Source organism: Salvelinus namaycush, chromosome 8 (genome assembly GCF_016432855.1).
Source record: "Salvelinus namaycush isolate Seneca chromosome 8, SaNama_1.0, whole genome shotgun sequence".
Lineage (NCBI taxonomy): Eukaryota > Metazoa > Chordata > Actinopteri > Salmoniformes > Salmonidae > Salvelinus > Salvelinus namaycush.
The window spans coordinates 59,215,054-59,232,159 of record NC_052314.1 but is presented as its reverse complement, the minus strand read 5'-3'; the positions used below and the strand labels follow the sequence as shown (position 1 = coordinate 59,232,159).

Here is a 17,106-nt window from a genome sequence, read left to right as displayed (position 1 = left end):
CTACGTTCATTACTGCTGCAGTGCTTGACAAGTGTCTTTAAATCCTCAAGGTCTTTGACCTCTTGAGAACCAAACCACCAATCAAAAAGACATGCTGTCATGCTGAAACGGGAAAGGGCCTTCCCCAAACTGTTGCCACAAAGTTGGAAGCACAGAATCATCTAGAATGTCATTGTATGCTGTAGCGTTAACATTTCCCTACACTGGAACTAAGGGGCCCAGCCCGAACCATGAAAAACAGCCCCAGACCATTATTCCTTCTCCACCAAACTTTACAGTTGGCACTATGCATTGGGGCAGGTAGCATTCTCCTGGCATCCACCAAACCCAGATTTGTCCGTCGGACTGCTCGACGGTGAAGTGTGATTCATAACTCCAGAGAACACGTTTCCACTGCTCCAGAGTCCAATGGTGATGAGGATTACACCCCTCCAGCCGACGCTTGGCATTGCGCATGATGATCTTAGGCTTGCTGCTCGGCCATGGAAACCAATTTCATGAAGCTTCCTAAGGAGATTTGGAACTCGGTAGTAAGTGTTGCAACCGAGGACAGACGATTTTTACACGCTACACGCTTCAGCACTCGGCGGTCCCATTCTGTGAGCTTGTGTGGCCTACCACTTCACGGCTGAGCCGTTGTTGGTCCTAGATGTTTCCACTTCACAATAACTGGACTTACAGTTGACCGGGGCAGCTCTAGCAGGGCAGAAAGTCACTGAGCTCTTCATTAAGGCCATTCTACTGTCAATGTTTGTCTATAGAGATTGCATGGCTGTGTGCTTGATTTTATACACGTCAGCAACGGGTTTGGCTGGAATAGCCGAATACGCAAATTAAAAGGTGGTGTCCACATCATTTTGTATATATAGTGTATTTCTCTGCCATTTTAGGAATTTGGCAATCTGCTCAAACCGAGTAAAATATATGTCCAACTCCTTTTCGTTGAAAGGCGGTACAAGTCGGCTGTTCTGACCAAGATCAAACTCTGTCGAAGGTGCAAGATGGCCTGACTGGATTCGGAGTGCATCTAGATCCATCTCTCCTAATCTTCATGGCATGCTCACGTTCCTGTTCTTGTCATCTGGCTGCATGTTCTCTTTCCCTTTTCTTGTGCTCAAGCTCTAGCTTCTGTTTCCTTTTTGCCTTTAGTTCTACCTCTCGCAGTTGCACATCTATGGGGTGTACTCTACCACCCGTAGGACCCTTTTCATCATCCTTCCCTCTCCGGAAGCATTTCCTCCTCCACCAAAGCAGTATAGACTAACTCTTTGAATACTGCTTTTGAATCAGCATGTGCAACTTTAATGTCATAATGCTTTGCATTGACGAGCATATTCTTCTTCGTACTAGCATCTTCCATGTCGGGTTTTCCAAAAACGCTTCCAACTTAAAGTCCATGGCTTTTTAAACTTTTTTTTATTAGCCTGTGTGTTCATGCAACTTTTCAAAATGATTCCACCAATCTTCGAAGCCCTCAGGGTGGATGTCAGTGACAGAAACTCTACCACAAAAGTGTCTTTTGAACACCCTAATATCTGGGCAAAGCAGAGCTTCAGAGTAGAAGATTAGAGCAACTATCATACTCCTGGGCTTGAAGATCTCGGACGAGCCCTCATTTTGTTATATTCCCCAGCAAGAAACCAAAAATTGTTTCTCCAACAGAAGGGGGAACGAACAAAAACTAAACAGGTGGGGTTCTAGGAGGGGTTCTGAAAGACACTCATGGGGTTGTCCACTGAAAGTTGACTAGCAACAACAACTGGGACATAAAAGACACTCACCATGAGCGGCCATTAAATTTGCCCAAAAAACGGCAAACTAAATTAAAACCCACACCAAAATTAAAGACTGGACACAAACCAAAAAGTGGAGCAAAACGAAAAGTGAAAATCAAATAAAGGATTGTTTTTTTAATAAATCAAATAGGGAGAGCCAACTAAAGGTGTTAACCCTCCACATCTCTCAAGCCATCTGGAGCACTGGGCCAGCACAGATGAAACACCTTCTGACTAACGAGATGACAGGCCAGCGCAGGTGTAACACATACTGACTAACGAGGTGAAACCAATCGGTGCACCCAACGTGCTAAAGTCCAACCTCGAAATATAAATAGAAAAACCAAAGCCTGTAACAACAGTAAAGTACAGAACAGTAAAGTATTGTACAGTAGAGCACATTAGAGAACAGTACAGTACAATGTACTCTACTGTCCTGTACGGTTCTCTTCTGTGATGTCCAAACTTGTGAAACAAGATTTTGTTTGGGGGCGGAGCTCATTACAATAATAGCCAGTGTGTAGAATAATACCCAAATATGCAAAATACAGATATTACATATTTCTCTACCTTTGTGTACCTAATGAGGGTACATCATCATGAAGCAAATGACATTCATAGTCATAATTATACATTTCTGTATAGTATAGATCAGGGACCCAAGATGTAATTCCATTACTGGATGTAAATCCACTATACCTACTGTAGTTCAATAACCAAAATAAATGTGTTCAATACTTAGTCAGGTAAACATGAATTAAGGCACTAATATTTCCTCATTATAAAAAAACGCATCAAACAGGACAAGGTTATCACTTTTCATCAGTGAAGCATTTTTACAGACACAGTCACACCATATCATCTATTCTGCCTCATCATACTCATTCTTTCCTCAGTTCACCTCATCCAGTTCCCCACTACATCCAAAACCAACAGAATTAACTACAAACTAACTAGTATTACATTACATGTCACTGTACATGGGCCGTGTGCATTTTCTGCTGGTGTGTCCTGAGGTATCTCCCCTCTGAGAACCTCTTCCCGCAGTGCGTACAGGTGAATGGCCTCTCTCCTGTGTGAACCTTCAGGTGCCTCTTCAGCTGGTGCTGGTGGGAGAACCTCTTCTCACACTGCGGACAGCTGTAGGGTTTCTCCCCTGTGTGGACCCTCTGGTGCCTCTTCAGGCTGGACGAGTGTGAGAAACTGGCCCGGCACAGGTGGCAGCCGAACGGTTTCTCCCCCGTGTGCATCCTCTGGTGAATCTCCACCTGTTTGGGGAAACTGAAGACTTTCCCACAGAACGAACACGGGAAGCGCTTCTCTTTGCCACCAGATCTGCTGATAGTGTCACAACTAATGTCATTTGTCAATGGGCTTGTGTAGCTATTTAGTGTTGAGGCACTGGCATTGTCTGAGGTCTGGTTTAACATAAGGAGAGTGTGAGGAGGTCGAAGGCCAGGGAGTGTCTGTGTTGTGGCAGGGTCCATGTTCCAGTTGATAGATCCTATAGAAGGCAGGCTGAAGGCAGCACCTGTTGGAGGGTTAACCTGAGGCACCATCAGTCTCTCTGAATCACAACTATAGGAGCAGGATGGAGCATCGCTACCCGAGTCTGTGTGTGTTCTCTCCCGCCGCATACCGACACCTCCCTGTCCCCGCAGACCAAATCTAATCCTCACCCTGGTCTCAGCCAGTCTGTTGTCATGGAGACTATGATCGGTTGTTGTTTTGTGTTCGAATGTCTGTTTCTGGTTGTGGTTAACAGTGTTGTTCACCAGCCCAGAGTTGAGGACGCTGTCCCTTCCACTGACATCCACTATGTCGCCTGTGGTCCTGGCCTGCTCGGTGATGTTGTCCACCGGGCCCTTGGCTGCACCTGTCTTGGAATCCAAGATCGTCGCCCAGTCTCCTCTGTTAGCCTCCAGCCAATCACCTGCAGAAAGAGGTTACAAAAATGGCAGAGAACTCTACATAAGGAGTTTTTTCAGTATATTACCTGGTCAAGTTCATACATTATTATGTGTGTTTTTATATGTAAACATAAGTTGTATTGATTTCATTTTATGAATGAAGAAAATCAATTATAGCCAGGTGCATCACTATACCTATTGAAGATCTATTACTGTATGTAGGCTATATCAAATGAAATGTATTTATATAGCCCTTCTTACATCAGCTGATATCTCAAAGTTCTGTACAGAAATCCAGCCTAAACCCCAAACAGCAAGCAATGCAGGTGTAGAAGCAGGTGTATGTATGTTTCCCTTACCTTGCTCCCCCATCTTTATTCCACTCAGCAGGTCAATGCTCTCTGGTCCGTCTTCTATTGTCTCCTCTTTGACCAGCAGCAGATCAGGCTTCCCATCCTCCATGTCTACTGACTGTAAGAGATACAGAGTGAGAGGATGTTGAATCAAGACATCTGATATGAGCACCCTGCTATGGAGCATCTTCTGATTGGACAATGAGGGACTGATATGAGTACAATTCAAACATGTTAGTTGATTTAATACAATACTAATGGTTTAATACTAATTCAATGGCATAGTCCCATATTTAAGACAAAATTAAGACCTGATCTAATACCATTCAGACAGTAGTTCAGTGGGCTCACCTCAGTGAGACCGTATGTGGTCCTGTGCTGCTCAGCTGGTTCCTCTGTGGCTTCAGGAGGAGGTGTAGTCTGGTTGTCCTCCATGACCATGGTCCCCTCAGGGTTCCCCAGACCCTCCTCACATCCCTCCTCCTCCTGGAAGATACGGGTGATACAGATTATACATACACACCCTCAGGTACGTACACACAGATAATAAAGACACTTTCAACATGGAGTGTTTACCCATCCCCACTACGTTTGAGTCCTATACTGCAGTTACGGAATTACTTCATTGTTGTTAAACCCATCATGGTGGACATAAATATGATGTTGTGGGTAAAAATAAGTTGGCTATGAGAAGTCAAAAGTCATCAGACAAACCTGACTAAATTTGACGTGTACAGTAGGTTTGTTAGTGTGTGGGTATGTGTAGCTACAGTAAGCTCCAAATATATTGGGACAGTGACACATTTTGGGGGGGGGGGTATGATATTTGTGCTTCTCTAACCTTCTCACTTTTTTTGTGCCATTACTTTTGGTCCCCTAAAATGGGGAGACTATGTACAATTTTTTTTGTCATTTCTAAACAGTTCACCCGATATGGATTAAAAATACCCTCAGTTTAAAGCTGGCAGTCTGTACTTTAACCTCATAGTCATTGTATCATTTATAATCGAAAGTGCTCAAGTACAGAGCCAAAACAACAAAAAATGTGCCACTGTCCCAATATGGAGCTCACTGTGTATTTAGTTATAAAGCGCTGTCGGGTATATGCAAAATAGGGTGATATCAGATGTAATATACAAAAGAGAGTCTCAATGAAAGTCTTAGAAAGTCTAGTGTTTATTAAACATAAACAAGTTTAAATACACGTATGAAAACCACATGTCTAAACTACAATGATACATCTACATGATAACTACATTAATTTTCTCATTAAAAGTGTCTTGGGAAAGAAATTAAGTAGTTGAATGGAAGTTATGAAATAAGCATTTGGGAACATCATATACAGTGCCTTCAGAAAATATTCATACCCCTTGACTTATTCCACATTTTGTTGTGTTACAAAGTAGGATTAAAATGGATTAAATTGAAAAGAAAAATGTCAACGATCTACACAAAATACTCCGTCAAAGTGGAAGAAAAATTCTAACCGTAGGAAAAATAAAACACTAATATATCATAATTAGATAGGTATATAACCCCCTGAGTCAATACATGTTAGAATCACCTTTGGCAGCTTTGAGCCTTTCCGGGTAAATCTATAAGCTTTCCACACCTGGATTAACCAACAATTGGCCATTTTTCTCTTCAAAATTCTTCAAGTTTTTGAAGCGGTGGGCCAGAAGAGAAAATAACTTGACCTGGCCATGAAAGCTGCCAAAGCGTGTGGGTACATTGCTTACATCCACTATGACAAGCTTATTGTCCACCCGCAGCAAAGACACACCAACTGATTAATGGACTGCTGGATGTTTTTTTTTCTCTTACTTTGTTCTTTTCTATATTATGTCTATCTCTGAGAGGCAACCCAAGAAAGGGCAAAAAAAATACTCATTAATATATGTAGCCTTAGAAATAAGGTTAATGAAATCAATAACTTGCTAACATCAGATAGCATTCATATTAGCCATTTCTAAGACTCACTTAGATAATTCCTTTGATGAAACAGCAGTAGCAACTACAAGGATATAACATCCATAGAAGAGACAGAATTGCTTATGGGGGAGGTGTTGCTATATACAGTGCCTTTAGAAAGTATTCAGACCCCTTGACCTTTTACACATTGTTACGTTACAGGCTTATTCTAAAATATATATATTTTTTTAAATACCAGATCTCACAATACCCCATAAAGACAAACCAACAACAGGTTTAGACATTTTTGCAAAATATATATATAATTTTTTTACATAAGTAATCAGACCCTTTGCTATGAGACTCGAAATTGGGCTCAGGTGCATCCTGTTTCCATTGATCATCCTTGAGATGTTTCTACAAATTGATTGGAGTCCACCTGTGGTAAATTCAATTGATTGGACATGATTTGGAAAGGCACCTGTCTATATAAAGGTCCCACAGTTGACAATGCATGTCTGAGCAAAAACCAAGCCATGAGGTTGAAGGAACAATCTGGGGAAGGGTACCAAAACATTTCTGCAACATTGAAGGTCCCCAAGAACGCATTGGGCTCCATCATTCTTAAATGGAAGAAGTTTGGAACCACCAAGACTCAAACTGAGCAATCGGGGAAGAAGGGCCTCTAAAGGAGCCTCAGAGTTCCTCTGTGGAGATGGGAAAACCTTCCAGAAGGAAACCATCTCTGCAGCACACCACCAATCAGGCCTTTATGGTAGATTGTCCAGACAGAAGCCACTCCTCAGTAAAAGGCACATGACAGCCCGCTTGGAGTTTGCCAAAAGGCACCTAAAGGACTCTCAGACAATGAGAAACAAGATTCTCTGGTCTGATGAAACCAAGATGGAACTCTTTGGCCTGAATGCCAAGCGTCACGTTTGGAGGAAACCTTGCACCATCCCTACGGTGAAGCATGTTGGTGGCAGCATCATGCTGTGGGGATGTTTTCAGCGGCAGGGACAGGGAGTCCAGTCAGGATTGAGGGAAAGATGAACGGAGCAATGTACAGAGAGGTCCTTGATGAAACCCTGCTCAGGACCTCAGACTGGGGCGAAGGTTCACCTTCCAATCGGACAACGACCCTAAGTACACAGCCAAGACAACTCAGGAGTGACTTCGGGACAAGTCTCTGAATGTCCTTGAGTGGCCCAGCCAGAGCCCGGACTTGAACCCGATCGAACATCTCTGGAGAGACCTGAAAATTGCTGTGCAGCGACGCTCCCCATCCAACCTGACAGAGCTTGAGAGGATCTGCAGAGAAGAATGGGAGAAACTCCCCAAATACAAGTGTTCCAAGCTTGTAGCGTCATACCCAAGACGACTCGAGGCTGTAATCGCGGCCAAAGCTGCTTCAACAAAGTACTGTGTAAAAGGTCTGAATACTTATATAAATGTGATATTTCAGAGTGTGCAAAGCTGTCATGGGTAGCTACTTTGAAGAATCTAAAATATATTTTGTTTAACACTTTTTTGGTTACTACATGATTCCATATATGTTATTTCATAGTTTTTGTCTTCACTATTATTCTACAATGTAGAAAATAGTAAAAATAAAGAAAAACCCTTGAATGAGTAGGTGTGTCCAAACTTTGGACAGGTACTTTTTTTGATATGTAGTCATTACGTCTGCTGTTTTTGATCGACACAAGACAGTTCAATGGAAACGCACCGCAATAGACAACTGTCACATCTATTTTCTACCCAAACTTTCTAAATGTCAATGAAAAACCTTTAAATGTAATGGAAACATAGTTAATGAGTTGAATCAGCTGTTTTTTTGTCTGGGGCTACAACAACAAATGTGTGCTGTTGGGGGTACTCGAGGACTGGAGTTGGGAACCACTGGCCTACACAGTACAAACACATTTTTTTAGGCATATATATGCCTTATGCACCGAGTATGCAAGACATTAGGAATACCTTCCTAATATTGAGTTACATCCTTTTTGCCATCAGAACATCCTCAATTCGTCGGGGCATTGACTCAAAGGTCTCCAGTGCTTCCAGAGTTGTGTTAAGTTGGCTGGATGTCCTTCGGGTGGTGGACCATTCTTGATACACATGGGAAACAGCAGCATTGCAGTTCTTGACACACTCAAACCGGTGTGCCTGGCACTTACTTACATATCCCGTATAAAGGCACTTAAATATTTTGTCTTGCCAATTCACCCTCTGAATGGCACACATTCTCAATTGTCTCAAGACTTAAAAAATATTATTTAACCTGCCTCCTGCCCTTCATCTACACTGATTTAAGTGGATTTAACAAGTGACATGAATAAGGGATCATACTGTAGGTTTCACCTGGATTCATGGAAAGAGCAGTTGTTCCTAATGTTTTGTACACTCAGTGTGTATTTTACACAATGTCTGGAAGCAACATTCCTCCCGAATATTCCACACTGAAATATGTAACTCTAGTAATTCCAAATGCAACTGTGGATCTCTTGACAATTCATCTGTCTTTAATGCAGGGTTTGATCGAAACGTCAGAAGCAATCGAGTTGGAATGGTTACTTTCAATGGAATGGTTTTCTGCTGGTGTATCCTGAGGTAGCTCCTCTCTGAGAACCTCTTCCTGCAGTGCGAACCACCTCTCTCCTGTGTGGACCTTCAGGTGCATCTTCAGCTGGCTGCTGGCGGTAGAATCTCTTCTCACGCTGGGCTCAGCTGTATTATTTCTCCCCTGTATGGACCCTCTGGTGTCTCTTCAGGTTGCCAGCATGGGCAAAGCGCATGTTACACTGGGTACAGCTGAAGGGTTTCTCCCCTGTGTGGACCCTCTGGTGCCTCTTCAGGTCACCAGCCTGGGCGAAGCGAATGTTACACTGGGTACAGCTGTAGGGTTTCTCCCCTGTGTGGACCCTCTGGTGGATCTCCACCTTCTGGGGGCAGCTGAAGCCTTTGTTACAGAACATGCAGAGGAACCGTTTCTCTTTACTTTTGCCTGATGTTGCTCCCCCTCCCCGAGCCTGGGCTCTAACCCCGTCGTTTGAATTCAATACCTGATCGAAAAGGACATGGCTGTGTGAATCGGAAGACCCCATTGACGTGGACACTGGGTCGCAATCCCTGAACGCATGTAAAGGGGAGTGGGTCCCAACATTTAGATTGGTCTCTAAGCTTTCCCTGTAGTCTAAGAAATCACTGGTGTTTCCCTGCGAGTGTCCTTCTCCTAAGTGAGTCTGGTCTGCATTCCATGTCAGAAGAGCGTCATCCTCCACTTTCACAGTGACCTCATCTACGACCAGACCCTCCCCTTTCTTATCTAGGCGCCCTTCAGAGTATACACTACTACTGTACTGGTTCCAGTCTCCTCTCATTGGACTAGTCTGTGTATCTAAGACCACAGGCATGTCACCAGGTATCATCTGTGTCTCTGTAGCGTATGAACAGGACGGATCATTGACAGTCTGTAACACATCACCGGAGTCCTGATGGGACAGAACCGTCGTCATGTTACCGTGAAGTAAATACTCTGAGTGGGGAGCAGGACAGCCCAGTCGCCCCAGCACCATTGAAGTCTTGGGGTATGTCTCTGTCTTGAAGATGGTGTTTGGCATTCCACTGACCTCCGTGATGCTGCTGGGCTGCGCTGGGGCAGTGGTGGGGTCCTCCTTGGCTACAGGGGGCGCTCCAGCCGCTGCAGTCTGGATGTCTCTGCTGTACCGTGGGTCCTCTTCTCCTTCAGCCATCTCCTGCTTAACCCCAGGACCTGCAGCCTCTGCATCTGCAGACTGACACAAGAAGAGAGAAGGTTATTACCGGTACAATAGGGAAGTCTCACGAGATAAATGAGAATGTAGAGAATGAGAATGTAGAGGTGCAGTGCATTCGAAAAGTATTTAGACACCTTCACTTTTTCCACATTTTGTTGTTAGAGCCTTAATTCTAAATTCCTCATCAATCTACTCACAAAACCCCATAATGACTAAGTGAAAACAGGTTTAGACATTTTTGCAAATGTATTAAAAATAAACAGAAATACCTTATTTTTCTATAAAGCAATTGAGCGCAGGTGCATCCTGGTTCCACTGATCATCCTCGAGATGTTTCTACAACTTAATTGGAGTCCACTTGTGGTAAATTCAATTGATTGGACATGATTTGGAAAGGCACTCACCTGTCTATATAAGGTTCCACAGTTGACAGTGCATGTCAGAGCAAAAACCAAGCAACGAGGTTGAAGGAATTGTCCGTAGAGCTCTGAGACAGGATTGTGTCAAGGCACGTATCTGGGGAAGGGTACCAAAAAATTCTGCAGCATTGAAGGTCCCCAAGAACACAGTGGCCTTGATCATTCATAAATGGAAGAAGTTTGTAACCACCAAGACTCTTCCTAGAGCTGGCCACCCAGCCAAACTGTGCAATCGAGGGAGAAGGGCCTTGGTCAGGGAGGTGACCAAGAACCCGATGGTCACTGTGACAGAGCTCCAGAGTTCCTCTGTGGAGATGGGGAAACCTTCCAGAAGGACAACCATCTCTGTAGCACTCCACCAATCAGGCCTTTATGGTAGAGTGGCCAGACGGAAGCCTCTCCTCAGTAAAAGGCGCATGACCGCCTGCTTGGAGTTTGCCAAAAGGCACCTAAAGGACTCTCAGACCATGAGAAACAAGATTCCCTGGTCTGATGAAACCAAGACTGAACTCTTTGGCCTGAATGCCAAGCATCACGTCTGGAGGAAACCAGGAACCGCTCATCACCTAGCTAATACCATCTCTACGGTGAAGCATGGTGGTGGCAGAATCATGCTGTAGGGATCTTTCTCAGCGGCAGGAACTGGGAGACTAGTTAGGATTGAGGGAAAGATGAACGGAGCAAAGTACATTGAGATCCATGTTAGAAACCTGCTCAGGACCTCAGACTGGGGCGAAGGTTCAACTTCCAACAGGACAATGACCCGAAGCACACAGGCAAGACAACGCAGGAGTGGCTTCGGGACAAGTCTCTAAATATCCTTGAGTGACCCAGCCAGAGCCTGGACTTGAACCCTATTGAACATCTCTGGAGAGACCTGAAAATAGCTGTGCAGCAACGCTCCCCATCCAGCCTGACAGAGCTTGAGGATCTGCAGAGAAGAATGGAAGAAACTCCCCAAATACAGGTGTGCCAAGCTTGTAGCGTCATACCCAAGAAGACTCGAGGCTGTAATCGCTGCCAAAGGTGCTTCAACAAAGTTCTGAGTAAAGGGTCTGAATACTTACGTAATTGTTATATTTCAGTTTATTTTTAATATATTGAGAGAAGAAAATCAAAAATTCATTTTTTTCTTTGCCATTATGGGGGTATTGTGTGTAGATTGATGAGTGGGAAAAATGATTTAATCAATTTCAGAATAAGGCTGTAACGTAACAAAATGTAGAAGTGACGGGGTCTAAATACTTTCCAAATGCACTGTAAGCAAGTGAATAGCTGAAGAGGAGCCTTTCGGAAATAAACAGGCCACATTTGATTTACAAAGTTAAAAAAACATTTTATGCAACACTATTATACTAACCTCTATTATTATAATGTGCTGGGTTGAGGTTCCACTCCCTTCATCAACTGTGATTGGTTGGTCATCTCTCCATGTATTGTGTCCAGCTGGCTTCACAAAGCTTCTGTGGCCTCCAGTGAGATGTCCTTCGCCTGAGAATGATTGGGGGAATAGAGGTGGTTAGGTACACTATTGACCGTTTTGACACTGTCTGTAAGGTAACACTTCTCATAACTTCTTGATATACTATTTATAGATCGATTGATTATGTTCCATGCATCATATTGTTTTCAATTAGTAAATAATAGGAAATGTTGTAAATCAAGAATCTGGTTAAAATATGATAGTGTCTTAATTATCTTGAACAAAGGAATCAGGGGAATTATTCCATGCAATCCAAAAACTGACCAACACCCAATTTTGGTCAACCATATGTACTTAACACATGTAAAGCCACACGTGCGCTGAGGGGAACAGGGCGCTATGCCCGGCAGTCTTGTCCTTCTGCAAAATGTACCTCTTGCCATTCCTCTGTACTGGTCGAGAATCTTGACACTTCTTGGACGACTTGCGAGGACGCGCTCTCGCATTGTCCTCTCTGCGCGCTCCCGTGCCACCTTCAGTTCCAGTAACTGTAGTTTCCTCCGCAATGTCCTGTTTTCTTTCTGGCTTTGAGTTACTTCCAAACGAAACACTGCATAGTCGTCGTCTACGAGTTTACAGATCTCTGCCACGGCTGCATTCGCAAGCGCCTCCATGACGGAGGCTATTTGAGTGTGAAAAACCATACAGTTAGCCATTGTAAGCAGCTAGCTAGCGTTGCCTAAATAACATATATCAACCAAGTCCTATCTGCAACGCGAATTAAAAACGCTAACGTGGAAATTGTAATTGGACACTGGGGTTTGGGCAAAAGTCCGACCAAAGGCCATACAAAACTCTATGGTCCAGAAACTGTGACACAGGCAAGAAGAACTAAGTACTTCCGAGTCACGGATTTGTGGAATTCTTCTGAATAAGAGTCCTGTACACTTTCACTTTGCAAATGAATAATTGTGCCAAAACAATGGAAAATGTCCACAATTATCTATATATTTTATACAAGTTATCATAGAAATAATAATTTAAAGTATTTCTATGTGATTTATTTGTTTTTTAATGTTTTTTGTGTGTGTGTAGTCCTATCATTTATTGGACTGTACCACAGGAGGTTAGAGGCACCTTAATTGGGGAGGACAGGCTCATGGTAAAGGCTGGAGTGGAATGTTATCAAATACATCATTGATGTGGAATAGAGTTCCATGGAGTCATGGCTCTATGTAGTACTGTGTGCCTCCCATAGTCTGTTCTGGACTTGGGGACTGTGAAGAGACCTCTGGTGGCATGTCTTGTGGGGTATGCATGTTTGTCCAAGCTGTGTGCAAATAGTTCAAACAGACAGCTCAGTGCATTCAACATGTCAAAACCTCTCACAAAGACAAGTAGTGATGAAGTCAATATCTCCTCCACTTTGGGCCAATTTCTCTCAGCCAATCATCAGTAATTTGTGTAAGTGCTGTGCTTATTGAATGTCCTTCCCTATAAGCATGCTGAAAGTCTGTTGTAAATTTGTTTACTGTAAAATAGCATTGTATCTGGTCAAATGCAATTTTTTCTAAAGGTTTACTAAGGGATGGTAACAGGCTGATTGGTCGGCTATATGAGCCAGTAAAGGGGGCTTTACTATTCTTAGGTAGCGGAATTACTTTTGCTTCCCTCCAGGCCTGAGGGCACACACTTTCTAGTAGGCTTCAATTTAAGATATGGCAAAGATGAGTGGTAATATTGTCCGCTTTTATCCTTAGTAATTTTCCATCCAAGTTGTCAGACCCGGGTGGCTTGTCATTGTTGATAGACAACAATAATAATATTTTCACCTCTTCCACACTCACTTTACAGAATTCAAAATTGCAATGGTTGTCCTTCATAATTTGGTCAGATATACTTGGATGTGTAGTGTCAGCATTTGTTGCTGGCATATCATGCTTAAGTTTCTAATTTTACGAATGGAAAAAAATCATTAAATTAGTTTGCAATATCAGTGGGTTTTGTGGTGAATGAGCCATCTGATTTAATGAATGATGGAGCTGGGTATGCCTTTTTGCCCGAAATTTCATTTAAGGTGCTCCAAAGCTTTTTACTATCATTCTTTGTCATTTATCTTTGTTTCATAGTGTAGTACAATGCAATATGTATGTCCAATATGAAAATCCTGTTGCATTTAAACTGATAGGCCAGACTTTAAGGGCTGCAAAATGAGCACTGATGCTCCTCCTGTTGTAAACTCTGTGGATTTGGAAAGTAGAAGTGCTCCTGAGTAGAATGGACCCCCCCTTTTAGGTGGTACAGGCAATTAACATAACAACTATCTAGTAATCATTACCTTCAATGCTGTTAATAATAATGTCAATGCTATGACATTATTTATGCAATTATGGCGATTAACTGTTTTCCTTTTTTGATATTATTAAAGACAATTCTAAGTCTGCTAACATTTTCTCATAAAATTTTACGAATTTCAACCATTTGTATTATAATTGTTTTACCATCTTCATTGCAGGACTTTTATTTTGAAGGGAAAGTGCCGCGGTCACAGACTTTTTCTTGCTAGGTCTTGCATGTTCTTACTGGCAGAATGGAGGTTAGAGAAAGGATTTTATGGGCGTAGACCTTGCGAGCTTGTAGTCCTAAAAACCACAGACGAGTTAGCCTTTTCTACCTCTTGTTAGTTAGGAGATCCTTTACATTTTGTTCAATGAGATAACATCAGTCAGTTAACATGACCTTTATGAATAATGAAGCCTTTATGCGCTTGTTTTGATTATATAAATGCTTCAAAATCCACAAAGTATGGTTAGCTGATGAAGATTATCTCATAGAACAAAACGTATAAATTCTCCTGAACCTGTGTTTACCACAGACCTTATTTTCGGTGTTTATAAAAAAACAATTAAAAAAACCCCATTAATTTAGGCTTTGGCCAACGAGCCATGGCGGAGTTAGCCTCCGTTAGTGCATACAAAACGACGCCATTACTATTGCGCTCAATTGGTTGGCGTCATAGATCAAAGATGGTGGCTAAATGAAAAGGGTATGCGGGCTGTTCTTTGAAAAACGGTACTGTTTATTACATTACACATAAAATATTTCACGATCAGTATCTTTCAGAGCAGACTTGTTTAGAACAATTTCCGTAACTAACCACGTTTCCATCCAACCATTTCATGCGAATGAATTACCTGACGTAGGCAAAACGTCACGACAGGCTGATGGATTTTTTAAAATAAATGACGAAGACAATTTATTCATTCGACATGGTTGGATCTTTCTGTGTCGGTAAAATGTATTCTGCAAGAATTGGCGGTGGAAACGCCTTCATGCACAAATATTGCTATTTTAACCATCACTTCGAAGTGAATTTGGAGTCATGCTATGATATGTTGTGTGGTCCTCCCACTACGACTCAATTCATGCAGTTTATTATGTTACAGATTAAATACAGTATGATGAATTTCACAGGGTGGTGAATGTGCAAAGTGATGAGTTTGATGCACCTTTCCAATAAATATCAAGGGTCTTATTCTGGTGACATGATGATCGATGCTTGGCTGCCGTTTGACAAATAATATCACTCTTATCCATAATAATCTCATAATGAAGGTTGCCTACGCGCACTGTATCTCCGAGTTTGTTGGCAAGAGTGCATGTGCCTAGACCAGAGTAGGCACATTTGCTATATAACCAGGGTTGGGAAGTAACGGATTACAACAAAAAAAACGGTAGCTGTAATCCTTTACCAGCAACAAATATTGTAATCAGATTACAGAGGCGGGCGACAATTTTGTTATTGTTTCATCTGTGGATTTGCGCTGCATATTATCAAGATCTCAAAGTGTCACCAACAAAAAGGTAAACAGAGCTAGGCCTATAGCAAATGTAGCATATGGCATTCATTTTTCACATGTAATAGCCATTTTCAGTCGCGCTCAAAGCATGCCATTCCATGAGCGCAGCATTTATTTTTCAACTCGAATCAATGAGCCCAATCAGTCCTCCATGACAACAAAATCATAAACATAGTAGGGCTGGCTAATAAATCCTTAGTTGAGGTTATGCCTAGGTAAAACAATTTGGCTAATCTATACTTCCATATTTCCAAGTCCTATTCTTCAAGATATAGGGGTATAACATTTATTGGAATGACTGGAATTTTGATAGACTTTGGTTTCTAATGTAAAGATATTATTTAATCGTATTATTATTATATGTAGTATAAAGCGATAGGTTAGAAGAAGCCTACATAACCAACCCATAAAGTAAAAGGTAACTATATATGGCCAGCTATGTAAACTTTAACATTGATTTATCCTGCAATCGATGTTGTTCAATTGGTAGCATACATTTTTGTCTTCTTCTAATGCCTCTTAAGGGGAATGTAATCTAAAAGTAACTGAATGTAATCAGATTACGCTACTGAGTTTGGGTAATCAAAAAGTTAGTTACCTGTCAAATTGTAATCAATAACGTAACAGATTACATTTAGAAAGTAACCTACCCAACCCAGTACCCCACAGTTTTTGTGACAAAACCATCAGAGTTAAAAATATGATGGAAACCTATTTAACTTGTAATTTCATTCAGTACATGGGAATTGGAACTGTAAAAGTTATTTTTATGTGAACTACATCATCACACACAGCCTTTTATCCACAAAAAGTCAGTTTGATCAAAACACATCACTGGTGAGAAAATGCATACTGTTTTAGGCAGATATTAGAATATTCACATTAAAATCTGTTGCAAATTGGATGGAAACCTAGCTACTGACCTAAAAAGAATGGGTGGCTAGATCCTATCAGTGGTAAGGACAGAAACCTATAGGTTTCATATCAAAAAGACAACATGATTTTCATTTGCTGACAGATTTGATCACCTATTTTTTTTTTTTACATAAAGGAACAGATGATGAAGCCAGCTTGTCTGTCGAAACATTGGTTATTAAATTATTGCATCTGAGGCTCTCCTTTTCCGGTAGCCAGCACCTCGCCTAAATAGGTGTGCATTTCTTTCACCTCCAGACCACCTGATTATGTAAAATAATAATACAAAAAATAGGAACATTATATTGTTATGAATAGAACACAGGCAAAACCAAAACTCAGAGGGGGAAATGTAGTGTTACACTTTAATGCCAGCACCTCAAACAACAAGTCATGTGAGCATACCCAGATGTTCAACTGAGGGACTTAGTAATCCCAAAAAACTCTTACTGTACCCCAAGACACTATACATGATAACCATAATATGTCAGCTAAAGAATGGTTCCCAGATATCCCCTGTGTACATCTCAAGCCACACTGCCACGATTTCTCCCCGTTGTGGACACTCCTATGTTTGATAAGGCTACTCAGGAAGGAGAAGCTCTTGTAACATAGTTTGCACTTGAAGGGCCTTGGTGAGAACGGTCTGGTGCCGCTTCACATAGTTTGCCTCAGTGAAGCAGTTCCTAAACGTGGGGCATGCGTACAGCTTGTCAGCGTCCGTCCTAATGCTCGGCCCCCCACGTTGTGACACAATGACA

The 17,106-nt window shown here is 42.0% G+C and overlaps 1 protein-coding gene across 1 annotated transcript; it reads right to left on the bottom strand.

Moving 5' to 3' along the window:
* Window positions 1-2,109: 2,109 nt before the first annotated feature.
* LOC120052981 (zinc finger protein 112-like) lies at window positions 2,110-4,509 on the bottom strand. The gene is made up of 3 exons (XM_039000231.1): window positions 4,390-4,509; window positions 4,045-4,156; window positions 2,110-3,708 (listed from the first exon to the last, which is right to left on the bottom strand). Exons 1-3 carry the CDS (start codon window positions 4,477-4,479, stop codon window positions 2,747-2,749), a joined length of 1,164 nt encoding a protein of 387 aa, XP_038856159.1. The 5' UTR covers window positions 4,480-4,509; the 3' UTR covers window positions 2,110-2,746.
* Window positions 4,510-17,106: the final 12,597 nt, after the last annotated feature.